At 41.4% G+C, this 27,799-nt stretch overlaps 1 protein-coding gene across 4 annotated transcripts in view; it reads right to left on the bottom strand.

The window, feature by feature from the left end:
• Window positions 1-27,799, bottom strand: part of smarcc1a (SWI/SNF related BAF chromatin remodeling complex subunit C1a) — a 221,757-nt gene that overhangs the window by 106,535 nt on the left and 87,423 nt on the right. For all 4 annotated transcript variants that reach the window (XM_072251690.1, XM_072251677.1, XM_072251683.1 and 1 more), the window contains exons 12-15: window positions 27,512-27,571; window positions 17,834-17,871; window positions 15,536-15,663; window positions 6,238-6,309 (exon numbers count right to left, since the gene is read on the bottom strand). In XM_072251690.1, coding sequence (XP_072107791.1) covers window positions 6,238-6,309; window positions 15,536-15,663; window positions 17,834-17,871; window positions 27,512-27,571 — 298 coding nt within the window. The remainder of the gene's footprint in view (window positions 1-6,237; window positions 6,310-15,535; window positions 15,664-17,833; window positions 17,872-27,511; window positions 27,572-27,799) is intronic.

Raw genomic sequence — 27,799 nt, 5'->3', positions numbered from 1 at the left:
CTCTGAAACTTGGTGAAAGGATGGCTGCCATTCGGAGCGGAACGTCCAAGGAAAAAGAAACACGATACAGGCCCTTCAGCCCACAATGCTGTGCCGAACATCTACTTACTTTAGAAATTACCTCGGGATGGCCACAGCCCTCTATTTTTCTAAGCTCCATGTATCTGTCCACGAGTCTCTTAAAGACCCTATCATATTGGCCTCCACCACCGTTGCCGGCAGCCCATTCCACACACTCAACACTCTCTGCGTAAAAAAAAAAATCTTATTCCTGACACCTCCTCTGTACCTACTTTCAAGTGCCTTAAAACTGTGCCCTCTTGTGTTAGCCATTTCAGATCTGGGGAAAAAGGCTCTGATTATCCGCACGATCAATGCCTCTCATCATCTTATACACTTTGAAAAGGTCACTTCTCATCCTCTGTCGCTCCAAGGAAAAAAGGCCGAGTTCACTCAACCTATTCTCATAAGGCATGCTCCCCAATCCAGGCAACATCCTTGTAAATCTCCTCTGCACCCTTTCTATGGTTTCCACTTCCTTCTTGTAGTGAGGCGACCAGAACTGAGCACAGTACTCCAAGTGGGGTCTGACCAGGGTCCTATATAGCTGTAACATCACCTCTCCGCTTTTGAACTCAATCCCATGGCTGATGAAGGCCAATGCACCGTATCCGTTCTTAACCACAGAGTCAACCTGCGCAGCAGCTTTGAGTGTCCTATGGACTCTGACCCCAAGAGCCCTCTGATCCTCCGATCCTCCATACTACCAAGACTCTTACCATTAATACTATATTCTGCCATACGATGTATCGGAAAGATGGGTTAGTAGGCAGAGGGAGTGGTGTGGCCCTGTGTATGAGAAATAATATTAAATCATGAGAAAGGGATGACATAGGATCAGAAGGTGTAGAGTATTTATGGGTTGAGAAATGGCAAGGGCAAAAGGACCCTAATAGCAGTTGTATACAGGCCTCCAAACAGCAGCCAGGATGTGAATTACAAATTACAGCAGGAGATAGAAAAGACGTGTCTGAAGGGCAATGTCATGATAATCATTGGAGATTTTAACATGAAAGTGGATTGGGAAAACCAGGCCAAAGAGAGAGAATTTGTGGCTAAATTTGCCGATGATACAAAGATAGGTAGAGGGTCAGGTAGTATTCAGAAAACAGAAAGCCTGCAGAGAGACTCAGATAGTTTAGGGGAATGGGCAAAGAAGTAACAAATGAAATACAATATTGGAAAGTGTATGGTCATGCACTTTGGTGGAAGAAATAAACAAGCAGACTATTATTTAGATGGAGAGAGAATTCAAAATGCAGAGATGCAAAGGGACTTGAGAGCTCTTGTGCAGGATACCCTAAAGGTTAACCTCCAAGTTGAGTCTGTGACGAAGATGGTAAATGCAATGTTGGCATTCATTTCTAGAGGTTATGGAATACAAGCACAGGGATGTGATGTTCAGGCTCTATAAGGCACTCATGAGACCACACTTGGTGTATTGTGAGCAGTTTTAGGCTCCTATTTTAGAAAGGATACACTGACATCGGAGGCGGTTCAGAGAAGATTCACGAGAATGATTCCAGGAATGAAAGGGTTACCATACCAGTACAGGAGCAGGGAGGTACTACAGCAGTTGTACAGGGCCTTGGTGAGACCACACCTGGAGTATTGTGCGCAGTTTTGGTCCCCTAATCTGAGGAAAGACATCCTTGCCATAGAGGGAGTACAAAGAAGGTTCACCAGATTGATTCCTGGGATGGCAGGACTTTCATATGATGAAAGACTGGATCAACTAGGCTTATACTCGTTGGAATTTAGAAGATTGGGGGGGGGGGGGGAATCTTATTGAAACATATAAAATCCTAAAGGGATTGGACAGGCTAGATGCAGGAAGATTGTTTCCGATGGTAGGGAAGTCCAGAACGAGGGGTCACAGTTTGAGGATAAAGGGGAAGCCTTTTAGGACCGAGATTAGGAAAAACTTCTTCACACAGAGAGTGGTGAATCTGTGGAATTCTCTGCCACAGGAAACAGTTGAGGCCAGTCCATTGGCTATATTTAAGAGGGAGTTAGATATGGCCCTTGTGGCTAAAGGGATCAGGGGGTATGGAGGGAAGGCTGGTACAGGGTTCTGAGTTGGATGACCAGCCATGATCATACTGAATGGCAGTGCAGGCTTGAAGGGTCGAATGGCCTACTTTTGCACCTATTTTCTATGTTTTCTATGAACGTCTGTCAGCTCTTGGTCTGTACTCCCTGGAGTTCAGGAGAATGAGGGGGGATCTCAAAGTTAAAAGGACTGAACAGATTAGATATGGTAAAGTTATTTCCCATGGTAGGGGAGTCTAGGACAAGGGGACAAGACTTCAGGATTGAAGGATGTCCATTTAGAACAGAGGTGCGGAGAAATTACTTTAGCTAGAGGGTGGTAAACCTGTGGAATTTGTTGCCACAAGCTGCTGTGGAGGCCAAGTCATTGGATGCATTAAAGGCAGAGATAGATAGGTTCTTGATTAGCCAGGGTATCAAAGGGTATGGAGAGAAGGTAGGGGAGTGGGGATGACTGGAAGAATTGGATCAGCCCATGATTGAAGGGCAGAATGGACTTGATAGGCTAAATGGCCTACTCCTGCTCCTCTATCTTATGGTCTTAAGCTTATTTTTTTCCCTCTTCCTCCTCTGGTATGAAGTTTTTCATTATAATTTTGTCTTTTAGTTACTAAAAGCTCCACAATATTTTGTTTGAAAGAATATATTTTAAAGCAATTTGTTATATTTGAAATCTTAGCCTGTAGGTGGCAAATTCGTGCTATTTAAGGGAAAATTTACAGACAAGTGAAAAATCTCAATTTTGACATTGATGAGTTTAAATGAGGGGTGAATCATCTTCCGAAGGTGTGCTGTAATAATGAAGCACTCTCAGTGACTGTTACAAATTGATTCAGCTGCTTTACCTGGCATCTTGATGTTGCTTTGAACCAGTAAAGCACTGAAGTCCATGGAAAGCACTTGCACAAATATGTAGCTGTGGAAAAGCCCTATGGCTTAAATAAACTCTATCTGTGGCTCTTTTCTAGTCATCATAATTTGATAGTGAAACCTATCGAATATCGAAAGGCCTAGACAGAGTGGATGTGGAGAGCAGTGGAACTCGATGGGCCGAGTGACCTGCTTCTAGAACATAGAATAGTACGGCACAGTACAGGCCCTTCGGCCCACAATGCTGTGCCGACCCTCAAACCCTGCATCCCATATAAGCCCCCACCTTAGATTCCTCCATATACCTCTCTAGTAGTCTCTTAAACTTCATTAGTGTATCTGCCTCCACCACTGACTCAGGCAGTGCATTCCACGCACCAACCACTCTCTGAGTGAAAAACTTTCTTCCAATATCCCCCTTGAACTTCCCACCCCTTACCTTAAAGCCATGTCCTCTTGTATTGAGCAGTGGTGCCCTGGGGAAGAGGTGCTGGCTATCCACTCTATCTATTCCTCTTAATATCTTATACACCTCTATCATGTCTCCTCTCATCCTCCTCCTCTCCAAAGAGTAAAGCCCTAGCTCCCTTAATCTCTGATCATAATCCATACTCTCTAAACCAGGCAGCATCCTGGTAAATCTCCTCTGTACCCTTTCCAATGCTTCCACATCCTTCCTATAGTGAGGTGACCAGAACTGGACACAGCACTCCAAGTGTGGCCTAACCGGAGTTTTATAGAGCTGCATCATTACATCGCGACTCCTAAACTCTATCCCTCGACTTATGAAAGCTAACACCCCATAAGCATTCTTAACTACCCTATCCACCTGTGAGGCAACTTTCAGGGATCTGTGGACATGTACCCCCAGATCTCTCTGCTCCTCCACACTACTAAGTATCCTCCCATTTATTTTGTACTCTGCCTTGGAGTTTGTCCTTCCAAAGTGTACCACCTCACACTTCCCTGGGTTGAACTCCATCTGTCACTTCTCAGCCCACTTCTGCATCCTATCAATGTCTCTCCGCAATCTTTGACAATCCCCTACACTATCTACAACACCACCAACCTTTGTGTCGACTGCAAACTTGCCAACCCACCCTTCTACCCCCACATCCAGGTCGTGAATAAAAATCACGAAAAGTAGAGGTCCCAGAACAGATCCTTGTGGGACACCACTAGTCACAATCCTCCAATCTGAATGTACTCCCTCCACCACCACCCTCTGCCTTCTGTAGGCAAGCCAATTCTGAATCCACTTGGCCAAACTTCCCTGGATCCCATGCCTTCTAACTTTCTGAATAAGCCTACCGTGTGGAACCTTGTCAAATGCCTTACAACTGTCCTCCATATAGATCACATCCACTGCACTACCCTTATCTATATGCCTGGTCACCTCCTCAAAGAACTCTATCAGGCTTGTTAGACACGATCTGCCATTCACAAAGCCATGCTGACTGTCCCTGATCAGACCATGATTCTCTAAATGCCTATCGATCCTATCTCTAAGAATCTTTTCCAACAGCTTTCCCACCACAGACGTAAGGCTCACTGGTCTATAACTACCCGGACTATCCCTACTACCTTTTTTGAACAAGGGAACAACATTCGCCTCCCTCCAATCCTCCGGTACCATTCCCGTGGACAACGAGGACATAAAGATCCTAGCCAGAGGCTCAGCAATCTCTTCTCTCGCCTCGTGAAGCAGCCTGGGGAATATTCCATCAGGCCCCGGGGACTTATCTGTCCTAATGTATTTTAACAACTCCAACACCTCCTCTCCCTTAATATCAAGATGCTTCAGAACATCAACCTCACTCATATTGTCCTCACCATCATCAAGTTCCCTCTCATTGGTGAATACTGAAGAGAAGTATTCATTGAGGACCTCGCTCACTTCCACAGCCTCCAGGCACATCTTCCCACCTTTATCTCTAATCGGTCCTACCTTCACTCCTGTCATCCTTATTTTCTTCACATAATTTAAGAATGCCTTGGGGTTTTCCTTTACCCTACTCGCCAAGGCCTTCTCATGCCCCCTTCTTGCTCTCCTCAGCCCCTTAAGCTCCTTTCTTGCTTCCCTATATCCCTCAATAGGCCCATCTGATCCTTGCTTCCTAAACCTCTGCTCCTATATCTTAAGGTTTTAACATACAAAAAACTGATGTGCAAAGGCACTTGGGAGTTCTTGTGCAGGATTCCCTAAAGGTTAATTTACAGAGGAAGGCAAATCCAATGTTAGCATTCCAGAAGACTAGAATGTAAAAGGATGTAACCTTGAGACTTTATACAGCACTGGTGAGGCCTCACTTGGAGCATGGTGAGCAGTTTTGGGCACTGTACCTCAGAAAGGAAGTGCTGAAACTGGAGAGGGCTCAAAGGAGCTTCAGCAAAATGATGCCAGGATTGAATAGCTCATCACATGACAACCATTTGATGGCTCTGGGCCTGTATTCACTAGAATTTAAAAAGAATGAGGGTGACCTTGTTGAAGCCTATCAAATGGTGAAAGGCCTTGGTAGAGTGATGTGGGGAGGATGTTTCCTATGGCAGAAGAGTCAAAAACAAGAGGACACAGTCTCAGAATAGAGGGACATCCGTTTAGAACGATATTGAGGAATTTCTTTCGCCAGTATGGTGTATCCGTGCAATTTTTTTGCCATGGGCAGTTGTGGAGGCCATCTTTTAATTCTGCTCAGATCTTATGGTCTAAATACACTAGATCGCCAGGAACCCCCTTATGAATGACAAATCTCAATTTGTCTGAAGGTGCGGCCAAACATTGTTTACATCAAATCATAATAACAAGGTTTGATTTTCAGCTTTCTGAAATAACTACATTTCATAATTGAATATTGATTGTAGTATCATGCCTACGAGGTGTTAAATTAGGTGGCCTATAGCTCCCCACCACCTGTCTTCCTTTCTAAACAAAGAAATCACACTGGCAGTTCTCCAAACTCTTGATGCCTTCCCTAAATTTACCAAGTCCTGAAAATTTCCACGAACAACCACAATTTCCTACAATTCCTTTGAAAGGTTTGGGCACAAGCCAAAGTGAGCCACCGTTCACACCGAGAGCATTTCTAATATTTTATCCCGGATGACTGGTTTCCATCATCCAATGAACACAATGCAGCTGTTAACTGCACTGAAACAGCAGTACTGGAAGTGAATGAAAACCAAAACTAATACAAGATGTAACTATATTTTTGGACTCCTGCGAAAAAAAAGGTTTATTTTCAATTTACTCACATTTCTGGAGTCTTTGACTTATTTTTCCCATTGAAGAATTCAGGCAAGGCACGGCGTTCAATCTCATGAATGCTGTAAAAGAGGGAATTTCCATTTTTACTTTGCCTTCCCAAATACATTTGATCCAATTACATTTATAAATAGTAAAAGAGGTGAGAATATATACTGACAGTAGCCGTTGATTGTAGTACAGCGCAATCACAACAGAAGTGCTCCCGTACAGGTGTGGCATAGACTCACTGGTCTATAATTTCCTGGGCTATCTCTACTCCCTTTCTTGAATAAGGGAACAATATCCGCAACCCTCCAATCCTCTGGAACCTCTCTCATTCCCATTGATGATACAAAGATCATTGCCAGAGGATCAGAAATCTCCTCCCTTGCCTCCCACAGTAGCCTGGGGTATATCTCGTCCAGTCACAGTGATTTATCCAACTTGCTGCTTTCCAAAAGCTCCAGCACACCCTCTTTCTTAATGTCTCTACGCTCAAGCTTTTCAATCTGCTGTAAATCATCCCGACAATTGCCAAGATCCTTTTCAGTAGAGAATACTGAAGCAAAGTACTCATTAAGTACCTCTGCTATATCCTCTGGTTCCATACACACTTTTCCACTGTCACACTTGATTGATCCTATTCTCTCACGTCTTATCCTCTTGCACTTCACATACTTGTAGAATGCCCTGGGGCTTTCCTTAATCCTGCTCGCCAAGACCTTTTCATGCCCCCTTCTGGCTCTCCTAATTTCATTCTTAAGCCTCTTCCTGCTACCCTTATAATCTTCCAGATCTCTATCATTACCTAGTTTTTTTTTAACCTTTCATAAGCTTTTCTTTTCTTCTTGACTAGATTTTCAACAGCCTTTGTACACCACGGTTCCTGTACCCTATCATCCTTTCTGTCTCATTGGAACGTACCTATGCAGAACTCCACGCAAATATTCCCTGAACGTTTGCCACATTTCTGCTACACATTTCCCTGAGAACATCCGTTCCAAATTTATGCTTCCAAGTTCCTGCCTGATAGCCTCATATTTCCCCTTTCTCCTATTAAACGCTGTCCTAACTTGGCTATCCCTCGCCAATGCTATGGTAAAGGAGATAAAATTGTGATCACTATCTCCAAAATGCTCTCCCACGGAGACCTGACACCTGACCTGGTTCACTTCCCAATACAGTTCAAGCACAGCTTCTCCTCTTGTAGGCTTATCTACATATTGTGTCAGGAAACCTTCCTGAACACACCTAGCAAACTCCACCCCATCTAAACCCCTTGCTCTGGGGAGATGCAATAGTGGGGTAATTAAATCTCCCATCACAACAACCCTGACATTGTGGGCATAATTGAGTTGTGGCTGAAAGCAGGCCAGAGTTGGGAGCTTATCATCAAATGATATACCTTGTATCAAAAGGACAGGAAGGAAGGCACAGGCAGTGAAACACAGAAATTTACATTAAAGGCCCTTCAGCCCACAATGTTGTACCATGTAAACTACTCTAGAAACTATTTAGAGTTTCCTTACCGCATAGCCCTCAATTTTTCTAAGCGCCATGTACCTAACCTAACCTCAGATGTTGGGAAAGTTTTGAATCTATTATTCAGGATGAGGTTTCAGGAATCTTCAAGACTAACGATAAAAAATAAGTCAAAGTCAGCATGATTTTTGTCAACTGACAAATCTGTTAAGAGTTCTTTGAGAAAGTAACAAGCAGGATGGACAAAGGAGAAGCAGTGGATGTCATTTTCTCGGATTTTCAGGAGTTATTTGGTAAGGTTTGGGTTAACGTGCCACACACGAGACTGCTTAATAAAATCTCATGGCATTAGAGGAAAGGTACTGGCATGGATAGAGGAATGGCTGACAGGCAGGAGGCAACAAGTGGAAATAAAGATTTTCACCTTTAGTCTCGCACAAATACCAGCACGCTTATCATTATTTTCTCATGCACCACTTTTGACACTATCTTACCTGAGTGGCTGCAACTTTGTTCAGCCAATACACCACAAGCCTTCTTAACAACTTCCACGGCAATTTAGAGGGACTTATCTGGCCACTACTCCTCTGGTAGATCTCCTTTACACTTTCCCCCTCTCACTATGTATGCTGGATACAACTGAGGAAAAGGACTTCGACTATTCACCCTATCTTATAAATATGTCAGCTTGCCCCTTGGTCTCTGACATTCCAGACGAAACAATCCAATTTTGTCCAATCTTTCCTCCTAGCTAATCTTCTAATCTGAACAACCACCTGATGAACCTCCCCAATATCTTCCACAACCTTTCTGTAATGCAGCAATCAGAACTGCACAAAATACTCCACAAGTGCCCTAACCAAAGTTTTATTTATACCAATGAAGGCCAAATGATTGTGATATTTTATTTATTTTATTTAGAGATATAGGCCCTTATTGCCCAATGAGCCACCTCACCCAGCACTCCACCAGTTTTGATCCTAACCTAATCATCGGACTGTTTACAGTGACCAATTAACCTGATTGGTATGTCTTTGGACCGTGGGAGGAAAGTGGAGCACCTGAAGGAAATCCACATGCACACAAGAAGAATATAAAAGCTTTCTTACAAAGGATGCTGGAATTGATGCTGTAATAGCATTACATTAATAGCTATGCTACTGTGGCACCCTATCTGAATTTGCCATGTAGCTTTCTTTCATGCCAACTGACTCAGATAAGAGACCACTCTAACATAAGTACAGATAACCTCCCCTCCATCCCCCAGGAGATATGATGTGCACAGTTACAGCAGGATTTATACATAAAAAAATGCTGCTTCCGGGGACTTCCGGGTCATCAAGGGAATGGCGGCATAAGGAAAAGGTCTCTCGACAAAAAAGGTAAACTGCCCCATAATCGAATTTAGACAAATACTTAATATTGCATAACTATATTAATAAAAGGGGCAAGGATGATGTCTAAGAACAAGATTAAAAAGTCCGCTCCGAAGGCTGATAAACATAAAGAGACGCAGCAAGGCGACGGGCCTAGCTCCCCCACGGCAAGCCAGGACGGAGATAATGAGGGGGAATCGGTGACTCTGTCCTTGATTCTCGGAGAGATTCGCGAGTTCCGACAAGATAACAGCAAACAGCTGGAAGATATTAAAGGAGAAATAGTAAAAACTAACTCGCGGATAGATGAAGCCGAAGCGAGGATTGTTGGAATTGAAGAGAAGCTACAAAACGCAGAGGAGGTAACAGCAGAAATACTGAAGCTGCAAGACCAGCTCCAGTGGAAACTAATAGATCAAGGTCGCTCGAGAAGGGAAAATGTGAGGATTTACGGAGTTCCCGAAGGAACTGAAGGTAAACCCGGATTGATGATTCCCTTCGTGGAGAGGCTACTTAGAGAGAACCTTGATATACCGGCCGCAAAAGACTACAGATGGAAAGGGCTCACCGCGCGTTGGCACCACAGCCTCCAGCAGGCGCCCAGCCCAGATCGATTCTGGTCAGATTTCTCAGTTACAGAACGAAGGAAGAGATGCTTAAAAGGGCATGGCAAAAGAAAGGTTTCATGTGGAACAACTGTAAAATCAGTTTAGACCACGACTACGCACCGGGGATTCTTGCCAGATGGAAGGAATATACGGAAACACGGAGAGTCCTGAAGGAAAACAACGTCAAATTCCAGACCCTGTATCCAGCTCGGCTGAGAGTCTTTTACGACGAAGGGACAAAAACTTACGCTACGGTGGAGGAGGCAACGTTGGACCTGGCGGACCGGGGACTACCTATTAAAGTTATCACCCAACCGGAGTCGCTACTGGAGAGGATTCAGCAGAAGTCATGGCAGTTAGTGGGGCGAGGGCGCTCCACTCGAACCAGAGTGTCAAACTACAAGGAAAAGCTGCAAATATTCAGACGCGAATGTACAGAGAACACAGATTAATTAAGAGAAATGACTGAAGAGTAAATCGGACTTAAAGGTAAAATGAAAACTGGTAACTGAAAATAAACTAGGCGGAATAACTTGAATGATAGCAATATGGTCGAGACATAAATAGGAGAAAATTCTCTATGATTATTCAAACTGCTGAGGGCCCTCTAACACAGGGTGAAGATAGAGGTTATCCCTCTGAACTGAGGCGGGTCGGTGCTCAGGCCTCACCGTGGGAAGTCGGGAAAAATTTTCAAATGTTACACATTCAAAAATGTCTAGGGTGTGGTTATATGCCTTGGTTTACTGTTGAGAAGGGATTGCTTACTGTTTGGTTAGAAAAAGAGTTTTTTTTTCTACTAGAGAAAAATGCAAACTGAATTGGTAAAAATAATTTCCTATAATGTTAATGGGGTTTTGAATCCAATTAAAAGAAAAAAGATTATGTCTAAATTGAATAAAGAGAGGGCACAAATAGCTTTCCTCCAGGAAACACATATGAGCCAATCTGAACATGGAAAATTAAAAAGAATGGGCTTTAAGCATGTATTTTATTCATCATATAAATTGAGTCACAAAAAAGGGGTAGCCACTTTAATATCAAGTACTCTTAATTATGAATATATTTCAGAGACTAGAGACAAAGAAGACGGTTCGTAAAAATCACAGGAAGAATAGAAGGTACAGAAATAACGTTGCTGAATGTTTATGCTCCTCCAGGTTGTGAATGGTCATTTTATAGACACATTTTTGACCTAATGGTCAGTTCTCAAGGGGTAGTAATTTGTGGAGGGGATTTTAATATTAGATTAAATCCTATATTAGATTCTTCAAGAATAGTTACTCAGAATAAACCTCTGACTCCGAAAGTGAATTCATTGATAGAGGAGTTGGGAATTATAGATGTCTGGAGGGAATTACACCCTACTAGTAAAGATTATACATATTACTCTTTCCCTCATTCAGCCTATTCAAGGATAAACTATTTCTTTATCTTTAATACAGATAGACTCAGGATAAAAAACTGTAATATTGCAACAATTGATCTGTCGGATCATAGCCCAGTCTCTATGTCTCTAATCCTGGAAAGGAAAATGAGGAAAACACCATGGAGGCTAAATTCACATATACTCAATAACCCGAAAGTAATGGAGAGATTAAGGGGAGAAATCAAAGAATATCTAGACCTTAATGACACGGGAGAAACATCACCAGTGATCTTATGGGATACATTGAAAGCTGTACTGAGAGGGAAAATTATTTCCATTACCACTCACATGAAAAAAATCAATGCACAAAAATTAGCAGACCTTCAAGGAAAATTAAAACAACTTCAAGTTGTAGATAGCAACAAAAGTAATTCAAATCGAAAACAGGAAATTAGGAAATTGCAAAGTGAAATTGACGATATTTATACGTTGGAAACTCAAAGAAATTTTCTTTACCTGAGACAAAAGAATTATGAAGTAGGAGGTAAATCAGCTAGATTATTAGCATATAAATTACGAAAACAACAAGCAGACAATACAATTCATAAAATAAAGAATCCAAAGACAAAGCTTGTGGAGAGTACAATAGGGAAAATTCAAGAGAGTTTTGAAACATATTATCGAGAGCTGTACTCCCAACCCTGGGCCCCCAATGAGCCCTATATAGACAGTGTATTGAATTTTTTAGATCTACCTAAACTTACAGATTTACAAAATGAAAGTTTATTAGAACCAGTAACTGTCAAAGAACTGAACGTGGCCATCTCTAGGTTAAAGGCTGGAAAGTCCCCGGGTTCTGATGGGTTTACCTCAGAGTGGTACAAGTCCCTGCATACACAGTTAGACCCATTACTACTTAACACCTTTAATTGGATCTTGCAGAGAGGAGAAACTCCACCTTCCTGGAGAGAAGCGATTATTTCAGTTATTCCTAAAGAGGGTAAAGATAAACTAGAATGTGGCAATTATCGGCCAATTAGTGTTCTTAATTTAGATTACAAACTATTTACATCTATATTAGCGCGCAGATTGGAAAAGCTTTTACCTGGCCTAATCCACTTAGACCAGACTGGATTTATTCAACAAAGACAAACGCAGGACAACATAAGGAGAACTCTGCACATATTAGAACAGGTTAATAAGAACGAGACAGAGACAATGGTAGTAGGATTGGACGCTGAGAAAGCTTTTGATTCGGTTAGTTGGGCATTCCTATACAGAGTGTTAGGAAGATTCTGCTTTCAAGAAAAGTTTATTAAAGTAATTCAGACTCTATATGACAGCCCTACAGCCCGAATTAAGATAAATGGGGACCTCTCTGACTCCATCTTAGAGAGAGGCACTAGACAGGGATGCCCAATTTCTCCTCTCCTTTTTGCGCTATATATTGAACCGCTTGCCCAACTAATAAGACAGAGAGAAATCGTAAAAGGTATCAAGGTGGCAGGGGTTGAACAGAAAGTGGCATTATTCGCAGATAATGTTTTGATCTATCTGAGTGAACCAGAAAAATCATTTATAGGATTGTTTACACTGTTGGATGACTTTGGGAAAATATCAGATTATAAAATAAATGTAAAGAAAACGCAGGTTATGTCCCTAAATTATACACCATCCAAAAAATTGCAGGATACATATGATCTTAAGTGGGAAGCTAAATCATTAAAATATTTAGGAATAACCCTGTCGAAGGATCTTTCAACACTGTCACAGGTAAATTATGGGCCATTAATCTCAGAGATAAAAGTAGATATGCATAGATGGAATCTTATCCCCTTTTTAAGTTTAAATTCAAGGATAAATACTATAAAAATGAATATTCTTCCTCGGTTATTGTATCTTTTCTGTACTTTACCGGTGGAGGTGGATGATAATCAATTCAGGGAATGGGACAAATGGATTTCCCGCTTCATTTGGCAAGGAAAGAAACCTAGAATTCGATATAACACCTTACAGTTAGGGAAGGAAGGAGGAGGTATGGTTCTTCCCTGCCTGAGAAATTATTTTTATGCCTCACAGATAACCCCTCTGTTATATTGGTGTAATAGGGAATATAAGGCTAGATGGAAGGAAATAGAATTTGGATTAGTTGACAGTTTTCCTCTTCAGGCCTCAATAACTGACAAAGGATTGATGGCCCAGTTGGAAAATTTAAAAGCGCTTGGATAAATCTTACATTAAAAGTATGGCAGAAGGTGGTTAATTCATGTGGAATTAATAACATGTTAAAACTCTTTAGATGGTGTGCAAATGATACCGAATTCCTTCCCAACAGAGGAGATAAAAGATTTGAGCTATGGATAAAGAAAGGTCTTACAACCTACCTCTCATTTATAGATAAAAGAGTATTACAAAGTTTCCTGCAGGACAAACATGGCCTGGAACATAATGACTTTTTTAGGTACCTTCAAGTACGAAGGTATGTTAACCAGAGTTGTAGATATACAGACCTACCAACAGTAGAATTAGAATTTTTCAAGATTCTGAACTCGGCTTGCAGTTCAATACCTAGTAAATCAGTTTCTCGATTATATAATGCACTCTCCCACGCTAAAAATGTAAATACACTGTATATTAAAGAGAAGTGGGAGAAAGAAGCGGGGTTGGTACTTTCAGAGGAGGCTTGGGGGAAAATCTGCAGCTTTCAATGGTCCTTGACTAATTCTTTGACTTGGAGAGAACATTGTTGGAAAAACATTATAAGATACTTCAAGACCCCATATCAAGAAAAATATAAAGATACAAATGTGATGTGTTGGAGAAGGTGCGGCTCCAAGGAGGCAAATCATTTTCATATTTTTTGGGATTGCCCTAAATTAAGTCTATTTTGGGAAGGTATTCATAGAACATTAGTTAAGGTACTTAGGTCCCAGATACCTCTGAACTTTGAGACACTCTATTTGGGGCATGTATTGTTTCTTGAACAGAAGGAAGATATAAAGTTGCTGCAGGCCCTCTTAGTGGCAAGTAAGAAATCAATCACTAGAAAATGGCTAAATCCAGTACCACCTACATTAGAAGATTGGTATGAAATTATCTTGGAAATATTTAAAATGGAAAAGTTGACTTACTCCCTAAGAACTCAAAAAGAAAAATTTTATCAAATCTGGAATAAATGGATTGAATATATAACCCCAATGCGAGCAGACTTTAGATGACTCTCCTAATGATTTATACTGCTCTTCTCATCAACACAGTAATATTGCTAACGTAAGCACCCCTAGTCTAAATGTTTGTTTTTTTTGTTTTCTTTTGGAAAATAGAGAATTAACACAAGTAAAGGGAAAGATTTGGGAAAGGGATAAAAAAATGAAAAAATTAAGTAAATAAGTACATAGGGATTGGATAATTATGTCTGCGGGCAGGAGCAAGCATGAACAAATTAGGATATAAACACCTACAATGGTTGATACATAGGCTTATATACAACATTTTGGACCAGTGGAAATGGTCCAGAAGGGTTATATGGAAACTATTATTACCATTTTTCTTAACAACTAATTCCATTACTTAGTCTAATAGGTTAGATTTACCACAGTACATAATTATCTATTTAAATGTTTATTTTCTTTTTATATCATCTCAATGTGTACTTAAGAATGTATAAATAATTGTAGTTTTATACATATAAAAAAATGGAAAAGGTTATAGGTGTGAAAAAAGTACATGATATTTGTGATATTTATCCAAATAAAAATAAAATTTAAAAAAAAAGACAAGTGCTGCTTCCTGGTTAGTGGGGATGTATCAACAGCAAAATACTGGAGAATTTGTGGAAAAATAATGGAGTTATTGAGTAGTCATGGTCATAGTCTTAGTCGTACTTTATTGATCCCGGGGGAAATTGGCTTTCGTTACAGTTGCACCATGAATAATAAATAGTAATAGAACCATAAATAGTTAAATGGTAATATGCAATTTATGCCAGTAAATTATGAAATAAGTCCAGGACAAGCCTATTGGCTCAGGGTGTCTGACCCTCCAAGGGAGGAGTTGTAAAGTTTGATGGCCACAGGCAGGAATGACTTCCTATGACACTCTGTGTTGCGTCTCGGTGGAATGAGTCTCTGGCTGAATGTACTCCTGTGCCCACCCAGTACACTATGTAGTGGATGGGAGACATTGTCCAAGATGGCATGCAACTTGAACAGCATCCTCTTTTCAGACACCACCGTCAGAGAGTCCAGTTCCATCCCCACAACATCACTGGCCTTACGAATGAGTTTGTTGATTCTGTTGGTGTCTGCTAAGTAGGTGCGCTTATGAAGATTATGTGTTGAAATAAGAGAAAGAGCCAGGCTAAGGGGAGCAAACAAGAAACAAGTTAATTGGAGCGATCAACTTCTACAGCAACATTTGGTTGTGATGGAAGAATACAGATTGACGGGAAGTGAAAATATTTTTTCCTGACCTGTTATAGTCAAACCACGCCGAGTAGCTGGGAATGATAATATGATGCGTCTGCTCAGTGACATTATCCTCTGCTTGGTCCACAGGACGAATCTGATCTGCTTTGGCACTGGCATTGTCCTCTTCCTCCTAGTGACAATTGATGAATCACTACATTCAGTATAATGTTAAGTCAGCAGTTTGCACTCTGTGCAGTGCAGGCGAAAGGTTGATCACAACATTCAATTGAGCACAAAAGACACATCTTGCTATGGTGATAATTAATCAAAGCAACTGATGGACAAGTTTGAGGTGTTAAATACAAGACACAAAATTTTGAAGTTGGAACAGAAGGCAAAGAATAAAATTAACTGAAGTTGATAAGAGGACTAGGCTTTTCCTCATAGAATGGAAACTTTAAGGTGAGATGGTCTTTTAAGGTGAATACCAAACTAAAATCTTCCAGAAATCATTCTGTAAATAATACACTTTAGAGCTATTTCCCAATTTCAGATCAGTTGAAATGTTCACTCTGCATTGTTTCAAAGGAAGCCCACCTACAGTATTCCCTTTTAGTTAAGGCAGCTGAAGGCCTCGCCCGATTGACAAATCTGAACATACCCAAAGAGAACCCAGTTGACAAAGACAAAGCCTACTGGAGAAGATGCCAGTGAATACCTGAAAAGCGCAGTCACAAACTCTGTTTATAGCCAACACCTCATCTTGAGTCATCAACAAAATTTGACCAGGTGCACCTTGCCCATTAACTGCTTGAGGCATGACTTTGTATTTTTGAGTGCAGGCATCCTGGAAAGTGCACACTTCCTCCAAGCTGTGTTTGTTCTTTGTATATTTTAGGGTGTCTTTTTAGATCGGAGATAAGGAAGAATTTCTTTAACCAAAGGGTGGTGAATTTGTAGAACTTTTTGCCGAAGGCAGCTATGGAGTTCAAATGTTATTTATATTTAAGGCAGAGATCAGGGCATCAATGGAAATGGGAGCTGGGGGGGGGGGGGGGGGATGGTGAGTAAGACAAGTGGAGAAGGCAGGAGATTGGGGCTGAGAGGAAAATTGGATCAGTCATGATGCAATGGCACAACAGTCCTGATGGACCAAATGACCCAATTCTGCTCCTAAATCTTATAAGACCAAAAGACATAGCAGAATTGGGCTATTCAGTCCATCGAGTCTGCTCCATCATTCCATCATGGCTGATTCACAGATCTCACTCAACCCCCTACACCTACCTTCTCACTATCACTTTTGCTTTAAATATACCCAAGAACTTGGCTTACACCACAGCCTGTGGCAGAGCCTTCCACAGATTTACTCCTCTCTGGTTAAAAAAATTCCTCCTTACCTCTGTTCTAAAGGGTGGCCCCTCAATTTTGAGGCTGTGCCCTCTAGTTACAGATACCGCCACCATAAGAAACATCCTCGCCACTTCCACCCTATCTGTCCTTTCAACATCCGGTAGGTTTCAACGAGATTCTCCACGTCCTTCTATGTTAGTGAGTGCAGGCCCAAAGCTGTCAAACACTCTTCATATGTTAACCCCTTCATTCCCAGAATCATCCTTGTGAACCTCCTTGTGGTCTTATGGTTTTAAGAGTAGGGAGATAAAAGCTAAAGCGAAAGTACATGTCCACAGCTTGATGCACATTGACTGCCATCGGAACAGATCTGAACCATCACTGCTTCTGGCAGGTTAATAATTTAACCTACAGGCTGGGAAATCTGCAAACTGAAGGAAAATTTCAGGAGGTAGTAATGTTACATGCCCAGATAGGAAACTAATTTATATTGGAGTAGATTGCTACAACTTTGTAAAGCAGCTACATCGTCAACTGCCAAGGCCATGTGTCAATTTAGATTTGGTCAATATTCAAGGGACGTGAAATTAACCACTGGTCCCAAACTGTAGCCACTGGATTTTATTTACTAGAACTAAACACCTCTGATATAGCCCTATTTCCCCTCTACAACCTGCAAACCAAAGGAATTACACAAACAGACTTTGACTTGCATTGAGAACACAGCAAGCCATTACAGCTGGCTAAACCAGAGACAAAGACCATAAGACACAAGAGCAGAATTAGGCCATTCAGCCCATCAAGTCTGCTCCACCATTCCATCATGGCTGATTGTGGATCCCACTCAACTCCATCCAGAACCTCCCACAAACAGTATTCCTCATGTTGCTAATATAGAACTAACAGAAAAACAGCTTTCTGAAGCATGAAAAAAGATTATTATTTTTTTTTTAAAAAGTTACTATTTCCCCATCAGGTGAACAAAATCAGTTTTACAAGTTTATTACCTTCCCTCCTGCAGATGACGGCTCATCTTCTTGCTCATCTACAATACAAGAAATAGTTTAGTCTGTATGGCTGCAACAGAGGCACACAAACAGGCCTACTGAAATATGTTTTTACAAACGACCAAGGTTAACCATTAATCTTATTTAATGACCACTATTTACTGTCTAACAGTATACTGTTATATACTGTCTAATACTAATTAAATGGTAGTATTATCAGCATCGGACTTTGGGACGAAAAGTCCCAGGTTTGAATCCAGCCGGCCGGCTCCCCTGCACGCTTTCCACCCGTGCTGGGTTACGAGCTGGTGATTGATTTGGAAACTCACCCGGCAGAAGGCAATAGCAAACCACTGCTGTAACTTGCCTCGTACGCGATTCCCCTCTACGTCAGAGAGGTGTAGAGGGGAATCATCCACTAACCGGAGAAACTCCGGATGCGACGTCCCTTTCCTTTTCGTTATTTGATATCTAAAATCACTAGTCTTTAAGGGATTCACCCCGGTCCAGTGATTGCTGATCACAGTATGCACCCAAGGCAGCAGAATCAGGTTTCATATATCAACATCACATGTTGTGAAATTTGTTGATAACAGAAGTGATGGTAGATAAAACAATGAGTTACATTTAAATATTTGTTAAATTAAATAAGTAGTGTAACATAAAAATAAAAAGTAGTCAGGTATTGATCATAGAACATAGAAAACCTACAGCACAATACAGGCCCTTTGGCCCACAAAGTTGTGCCAAACGTGTCCCTACCTTAGAAATTATTAGGCTTACACATAGCACTATTTTTCTAAGCTTCATGTACCTATCTAAATGTCTCTTAAAAGACCCTATCGTATCCGCCTCCACCACAGTTGCCAGCAGCCCATTCCACGCACTCACCACTCTGAGTAAAGAAACTTACCCGACATCTCCTCTGTACCTACTCTCCAGCACCCTAAACCTGTGTCCTCTTGTGGCAACCATTTCAGCCCTGGGAAAAAACCTCTGACTATCCACACGATCAATGCCTCTCATCATCTTATACACCTCTATCACCCTCCGTTGCTCCAAGGAGAAAAGGCCGAGTTCACTCAGCCTATTCTCATAAGGCATGCTCCCCAATCCAGGCACCATCCTTGTAAATCTCCTCTGCACTCTCTATAGTATCCTTATCCATCCTGTAGTGAGGTGACCAGAACTGAACACAGTACCCTAAGACACCATACGTTTAAAGTCTAAAAGTGGAAAAATTGACCTTTAATTCCAGAATTGTTGGTCAAATTCTTCCCAGCCACCACCACACCCAAACCATTGTTCAGAGTAGAATAGAATTGCATCGCTAAATAAATTGGTTTATTACGGCGGTAGAATAAACTTTAGTATGCCATCCATACAGATTATTTCATCATATCATGCCTTTAGGTAGTACAAGTGGAAAACAATAACAGAATGTAGAATTAAGTGACAAACAAGATAAAATCTGAAGATGCTGGAAATCCACAGTAACACACACAAAGTGCTGGAGGAACTCAGCAGGCCAGGCAGCATCTATGTAAACAAGTAGTGTTTCGGACTGAAACCCTTTGGCAAGACAAGTTTTGTTTATTTTAAAAGAAGGGAGCACATTGATGTACGTTATTTTAGGAAAAAACACAGGTACCCTGTTTTTGCCAACACCAGGCATTTTGCAGCACAAAGCAACTAATAAAAAAAAAATGGAAGTTATTCATTTAAAACAGGAAAGTGTGGGGAAAGAGTTGCTGGTCAATTCCAACATTTAAAGAGAAAATGCCTCAGATCAAGCAATTACTCCCCGGAGACCACCTTGAACACATCCCTGCCCGTCCCATTCTAAGCCTTTATGTAGAACAGAGCCGTACAGCACAGAAAGACCCTTCAGCCTATGATATTGTGCTGAACTTTTAACCACCCCAAAATCAATCTAACTCTTCTATCCCACATAGCTCTGCATCTTTCTATCAATTGTGTGCCTACCTTAAAGTCTCTTAAATGTGTCTCAACCATGACGCCTGGCGGTGCGTTTCACACACCCACATACAAAAAAAACTGTCTCCAACATTCTCCCATCACCTGAAAGTTATGCTCCCTGGTTTTGAAAGAAATCCTAAATTTGCAATGGTGTCAGGATTAGGACTTAGTTTTTGTTTAAGTGAAAGTTTAATATAAAGATAACAAAGCATGTCTTCCAATCACATTTGATTCATCATTTACACCTGGCACTTTAGCTCAACCTCTCCATAGCTATTAATAAATACCAAGGTTAACAAGAGATTATCATGCAGTGATATCAAATTTTTTTTAAAAACTGAAAATATGCTGTGGAGCAACTTTCATACTAAAAGCTACAAGTTCAAATCTTTCCACAGGGAATCCAGACATTGAACATAAGACAGGAAAAGTTCAAGGGCAATGGTATCAAAACGCAAACTGACCAAGTAATTTAATTCCTAATAACCAAACAAATTCCTTAATTATACAGGATGCACAATCTCACAAGCAACATCCCCTTTATATCCCAAGAGTTCCTGTACACCAAAGGCAACTTCTTCAAGGGAACCCCACAATTGAGACTTAATAATTGCCACAACTGAGGCAAAGTAGCTCCCCCACCATCAATCGCACATGCAGTATTCTACGTTACCAACGTCCAAGAGGGTTTTGCAATCACAATAAAACCATCCAAGACAATCACTCAAACACGAGTAAATCTGCAGATGCTGGAAATTCAAGCAACACACATAAAGAATGCTGGTGAACGCAGCAGGCCAGGCAGCATCTATAGGAAGAGGTAACGTCGACTGTACCTCTTCCTATAGATGCTGCCTGGCCTGCTGCGTTCACCAACATTTTTTAAGACAATCACTCGCTCTGTTTGTTGGATTGTGAACCATCTCAGCCCAACAGTATGCAACAAGTCGGGACATCAACACAACAGTAGGCAACAAGTCCAGCTCCATCACTAACAAGCAACTCACTATGGGATGGTCCTGCAGTAAATGATGCTCTTAGTATCCAGAACTGACTTGCAAAAACAAGACTCAAGACAAACAAATGCACCTTTCATTAAATCCCAAGTGACCGCTCTATCTGAGCACACGACACCCTACCAGAAGATACAAAAAGCAATGATGAAGGAAATTCATTTCCTTCTTTTTGACTAGTTATGACATGTAATGAATACAGGCTGAGAGAGTCAGAGAAAAGTGCAGCATAGAAACAGGCCATTCAGTCAATCTAGTCCATGACATACATTTAAACTGTTTACTCCCATCGACCTGCACTGGGACCATAAAACTCCATACCCTCAACTATCTATAAACTGATGCAAAATTCTTCTGCTCCATTGGTGCTCGCAGATCATTCCACACTCTAATGAAGCTCTGAGTGAAAAAGTTTCCCCTCACGTTCAATTTTTGGCCCCTCATCTCAAAAAGGATGTATTGTCACTGGAGAGAGTCCAGAAGAGGTTCATGAGGATGATTCCAGGAATGAAGGGGTTAACTTGGCATGCAATAGAGGCCAAGTCTGTGGGTACATTTAAAGAAGAAGCTGATAGATTCCTGATTGGTCAGGGCATCAAGGGATATGGTGAGAGAGCAAGCGTATGGGTTTGAATGGGATCTGGGATCAGCCATGATGAAATGGTGGAGTGGACTCAACGGGCTGAATGGCCTAATTCTGCTGCCTTATGTTCCCCTTAACCCTGACCTTTCACCCTTAACCCATGACCAATGGTTATAGTCCCACCCAACTTCAGTGGAAAAAGCCTGCTTGCATTTACCCTATACTGTATTTTGTATACCTCCATCAAATCTCCTCTCAATCTTCTACATTCTAAGGAATAAAGTCCTAACCTACACAATCTTTTCTTATAAATCAGGATCTCCAGGCCCAGCAATATCCTTGTAAATTACCTCTGTACTCTTTCAGCCATATTTACATCTTCCCTCTAAGTTGTTGACCAAAACTCTGCATGATACTCCAAATTAGGCATCAAAGTCATATACAATTTCAACATAACATCCCATCTCCAGTTCTCAATACATTATAAGACCATAAGACAAAGGAGCAGAAGTCAGCCATTCGGCCGATCGAGTCTGCTCCGCCATTTTATCATGAGCTGATCCATCCTCCCATTTAGTCCCACTCCCCTGCCTTCTCACCATAACCTTTGATGCGCTGGCTACTCAGATACCTATCAATCTCTGCCTTAAATACACCCAATGACTTGGCCTCCACTGCCGCCCGTGGCAACAAATTCCATAGATTCACCAGCCTCTGACTAAAAAAATTTCTTCGCATTTCTGTTCTGAATGGGCGCCCTTCAATCCTTAAGTCATGCCCTCTCGTACTAGACTCCCCCATCATGGGAAACAACTTTGCCACATCCACTCTGTCCATGCCTTTCAACATTCGAAATGTTTCTATGAGGTCTTCCCTCATTCTTCTAAACTCCAAGGAATACAGTCCAAGAGAGGACAAAGGAAAATGAAGGCAAATATGTCAAAAGCTTTCTTTATGACCCATCTACCTGTAATGTCACTTTTAATGAACTACAGACCTGTATTCCTAGATTCCTTCGTACTACTGCACACGTCACAGCCCTCCCATTAACTGTGTAAGAACTACCCTGCTTGGTCCGACTGATGTGCAACACCTCGCATTTATCTGCCAACCAGAAAAGGTTCCCTTTATTCCCACTCTTTGCCGTCTGTTAATCAGCCACTGCTTTATCCATGCTAGAATCTTTCCTGTAATACCATGGGTTCATAGCTTGCTAAGCAGTCTCATGTGTGGCACTTTGTCAAAGTCCTTCTGAAAATCGAAATACACCATATCGACCAATTCTCCTTTGTCTATCCTGCTTGTTATTCCAATAGATTTGTCTGACAAGATTTTCCCTTGAGGAAACCATGCTGGCTACAGCCTGCAAATACTGAGACCTCATCCTCAGTAATCAACACCAACATCTTCCCAACCACTGAGGTCAGACTAACTGGCCTAATTTCCTTTCTTCTGCTTCTCACCCTTTTTAAAGAGTGGAATGACATTTGCAATTTACCATTCTTCCAGAACCATTCCAAAATCTAGTGATTTTTGAAAGATCATTACTAATTATTGTCTCAGAAAGGCAGTGTCCATTATTAAGGACGTCCAGCACCCAGGGCATGCCCTTTTCTCATTGTTACCATCAGGTAGGAGGTACAGAAGCCTGAAGGTGCACACTCAGCGATTCAGGAACAGCTTCTTCCTCTTTGCCATCTGATTCCTTAATGGACATTGCCTCATTTTTAAGAATATATACAATTTCTGTTTTTGCATGATTTTTAATTCTATTCAATATACATAAACTGATTAATTTACTTATTTACTTACTTGATTATTTATTTTTTCTTCTATATTATGTATTGCATTGGACTGCTGCTGCTAAGTTAACAAATTTCACGACACATGCCAGTGATAATAAACCTGATTCTGATTATGCCTCCACAATCTCTTCAGCCACCTCTTTCAGAACTCTGCAGTGTACACAATCTGGTCCAGGTGACTTATCTACCTTCAGACATTTGTTTCCCAAGAACCTTCTCTCTAGGAGTGGTAACTTCACACACTTCATGCCCCCTGATATATGGAGCTTCCACCATACTGCTAGTATCTTCCAGAGTGAAGACTAATGCAAATTATTTATTCAGTTCATCTGCCATTTCGTTGTCCTCCATTACCTCTCCAGCATCATATTCTAGTGGTCCGATATCCACTCTCACCTCCCCTTGACACGATGTATCTGAAGAAACTTTTGGTATCCTCTTTAATATTATCTAGCTTACTTTCGTATTCTATTTTACCTTCTTAAATGATTTTCTAGTTGCTTTCTGTTATTTGAAAGCTTCCCAATCCTCCAACTTCCCACTAATTTTTGCTCTATTATAAGCTCTTGTTGGCTTTTATATTGGTTCTGACTTCTCTTGTTAGCCACAATTCTGTCATCTTTCCTTTAGAGTACTTCTTCCTATTTGGGATGTATATATCATGTGTCTTCCGGATTGCTTCCAGACATTCCAGCCATTGCTGCTCTGCTGTCATCCCTGTCAGTGTTCCTTTCCATAAAGTTCTGGCCAACTCCTCTTATACCTCTGTAATTCCCTTTACTCTGCTATAATACTGATACATCCGACTTTAGCTTCACTTTCTCAAATTTTAGGGTGAATTCGATATTATGGCCACTTTCCCCCAAGGGTTCTTTTACCTTAAGCTCTAATCAATTTTGATTCATTGCACAACACTCAATCCAGAATAGCTAATCCACTAGTGCAGTGGTCCCCAACCTCCAGGGCTGCGGACTGATACCAGGCTGCGAAGAATGCAGCGGTAGCTGGAACGCACCCTGCACATCTTTAAGAAAAAAGCCGAAATAAACAAGCTACTTAAAATTAGGTGCCACCCGGCACGTAAGCCGACATCTGTTGTTGAGAGGAATTGCCACAGGGTACTCTGCACTGGCTCCTTAACCCCTTTCCCCTTCCTAACTGTCACCCAGTTTCCTGTGTCCTGGACCTTGGGTGTAATCAACTTTCTATATGCCCTACCACACCCCCCACCCTCCAGAATGATCTAGAGTTCATCGGGTTCCAGCTCCAATTCCTTAATGCGGAGTACAAGAAGCTGTAGCTGAATGCATTTCTGGCCTTCCCATATCCTGCAAGAGCAGAAATCCACTATCCCACCTGGCATTTCTACTATGGTAACTGAACTGATGTGGAAAGCAAATCAATTAGTCTACAGACAATCAAGAATGTAACACTAGAATTCCAATTAAAACCCTAGGTTGACACATGAAAACAGAATTTAAGTTTCTTGGTTCACCAGTGCATTGTAATTATGATGAAGTTCCATGCCTGTAAATGGAAACAGCTGAAAGAGATGTACTGAATGCTAAATTATACCATGCATCGAGCATGTTATTTGCAACAAATTAGTGTACAGTTCAAATGATTAACACATAGCACCTTGTGGTTGAAAGGCATTCTACATAATCTGCAAAGTTTTCAGTAAATTGGCCAAGCATTTAAAGTATCTTAAGATCTTCAGAACGAGAAGGGATCTCATTGAAACCTTTTGAATACTGAAAGGCCTAGATAGAATGAAAATGAAGAGAATGTTTCCTACAGCAGGAAAGTCTAGGACCAGAGGGCACAGTCTCAGAATGGAAGTACGCCCCTTTAGAACAACTAGGTAATTTCTAAGGTAAGGACATGCTCGGCACAGCTATATGGGCCGAAGGGCCTGTATTGTACTGCAGGTTTTCTATGCTTCTAACAGAGATGAGTAATTTCTTTAGCCAGAGGGTGTTAAATCGGTGACAGCTATGGAGGCCAAGTCACTGGGTATATTTTAAGGCGGAACTTGATAGGTTCTTGATTAGTCAGGGCATCAAAGTTTACAGGAAGAAGGCAGGAGGATAGGGTCAAGAGGGATAGTAAAATCAGCCACGATGGAATGGTAGAGCAGATTCAATTCGCTGAATGGCTCAATTCTTTTCCCACATCTTTATCACTGTACACGCAACTCCATCTATCTGAACTACAGCAGACACTAATACAACTGGTAATCCAGGTTCAGTCCTGATCTCAAGCTCTGCCTGTGTAGAGATTACACTTTCTATGTTTCTATCACTATCTGACTTTCAGAGAGGTTGGGCCAGGGCTGCCGGGTTGGGGATTTTGAGCCTCATCAAGCCTCAGGAGAAGCTGGATTGGGTTCAGAAGAGTTGACTTGAGTGCCGACTAAGCTGCTGCCTGCTCCTCAGAGGCACTGAAGTTGGTGACTTCAAGTTGGCACCAAGGTGTGAAACTGTGACTGACTGTCTTGGACATTTCTTTTGCGATCACAAGACCTTGTTTGACATTGGCTGCCGCAGGCCTACTTCCCTTGTTTGGTGGCAAGACAGGCAGAAAGGCAGCAGTATTTTCTCAGCTGTAGCGAAGACTAAGCCTCAATCCTCAGCCTTGCATTGTCATGTGACATCCAGGCTCGGTTGGGGGTTTGCCTCTCCAGTCCATGCCGCCCTCCAGTGTTGGATTGGTGGAATTACAGGCTGGACTGCTGGGAACCATCAATCTGCAGAAATTGTGGCTCAGGGCCTTAGACTAAAAAAGTGTTTTCCTACACGCCTCTGCTCTTTTTTTTTTCCCCTTTCTCGTTATTTTGAATGCACTTGTTTTTGCACCTTGGCCCCAGAGAGATGCTGTCTCATTCTGCTGTATCCATGTACGGTTTGAATGACAATTAAACTTGATTTGATGCCAACACCATGTGGATTGGTAGATTATCTTCCCATTGCAAACTAACTAGTGTGTATGAGTGTAATGGCATAATCTGGGGCAGATGACAAATATATTTATATTTTAATATTAAAATAAATGGGAAAAGTGTGAGATCAGTGTGAATCAGTGCTTAATAGTTGGCATGCGAGCAGCAACACGCAAAATGCTGGAGAAACTCAGTAGATCAGACAGAATCTATGGACATAAATAAACAATCAACATATTGAGCAGAAACCCTTCATCAGAGCTGGAAAGGAAGGGGGGCGATTCCAGAGTAAGGTGGGTGGGGGAATGAGTACAAGTGACAGATAAAAATGGAATCAGCAAGCCAAAAGGACTGCTTCTCTGGTTCAGCTCTTCTCAAATGAAGAGAATACTTGATGAGGCATATGGCCTAATTCTGCTCCTATGTCTTATGCTCTTGCGATAACGAGATCAAAAGGACAAGTTAAGGAGATAACACTAACAAACGTTTGATTGGTCTCATGTACGTCAATTGCATTACTCCCCAACCTTTTTTTGCACCGTGGACCATTGGTTTACTATTGACAATATTCTTGCGGACTGGTCGACCGGTGGGGGGGGGGGGGGGAGGGGGGTGTTGTTCAAGTAGGGTTGCCAACTTTCTCAAATAAGGGACAAAAGTAGCAGTCAAATATGGGACACTTGTGTTTACCCCAAGAAAGAGTACCATGACCATGAAGTCTTGCGCGGACACCTGTGTGAGCATGCATGTACATGCCAATTTTTTCTACAAATTGGTTTCGGCTTAATCTTTCCGATTCTGTTAAGTGAAACTACACTGTATATACATTATTTCTACTTTATATAGGCTGTGTATTTATCATATCATTCCTACTTTTACTATATGTTAGTATTATTTTAGTTCTTGTGTTATTTGGTATGATTTCGTAGGTTATTTTTTGGGTCTGGGAACGCTCAAAAATTTTTCCCATATAAATTAATGGTAATTACTTCTTCATTTTACGCTATTTCAGCTTACGAACTGTTTCATAGGAACACTCTACCTTAGTGGGGGGAAATATGGGACAAGGGCGATCCTGTATGGGACAAACCAATTTAGTCCAATGTACAGGATGTCCCGGCTAATACGGGACAGTTGGCAACCCTATGTTCAAGTTCAACAGTGCGTGACAGGGAATGAGGAAAGGTGCAGCTGACTCATATCGTTTCATATCGCCAAGTCATATTGGTTCCTCGCCGCCCGGTAGCACATGCTTCGGGGACCACTACGTTACTCCATTTCAGCACATTCCACGTGCAGACTGCCTACATCTCACATCAAAATGAAAAGCAGGAGGGACACAATGAAAGGTATTACCTAAATCTGCAATTGTACCTCCCTTTACAGGCGTGTGTTCACTGTCCTTCTTGGGGTTCACTAGCAAAAAAGGATTATAATAACCATTAATAACACGTCAAAATAAAACATTTCGAAAGCACAAATACTGATTACATGGCAAATTAATCCACAAATGATCAAAAATTCAAAGCAGTGAACAAAATTTAGTTTGACAAGATGCAGAATTACAACAGTGGCCATCAATACACAAGCAGAGTCTGCATGACAGGAAGTTTTCAAAACTGCAGCAGCAATATTAGCATTTTG

This window comes from Mobula birostris, chromosome 1 (genome assembly GCF_030028105.1).
Source record: "Mobula birostris isolate sMobBir1 chromosome 1, sMobBir1.hap1, whole genome shotgun sequence".
In the NCBI taxonomy this organism is placed as follows: domain Eukaryota; kingdom Metazoa; phylum Chordata; class Chondrichthyes; order Myliobatiformes; family Myliobatidae; genus Mobula; species Mobula birostris.
Note: the sequence above shows the minus strand (reverse complement) of the source record. Positions and strands in the feature narration are given on the sequence as shown.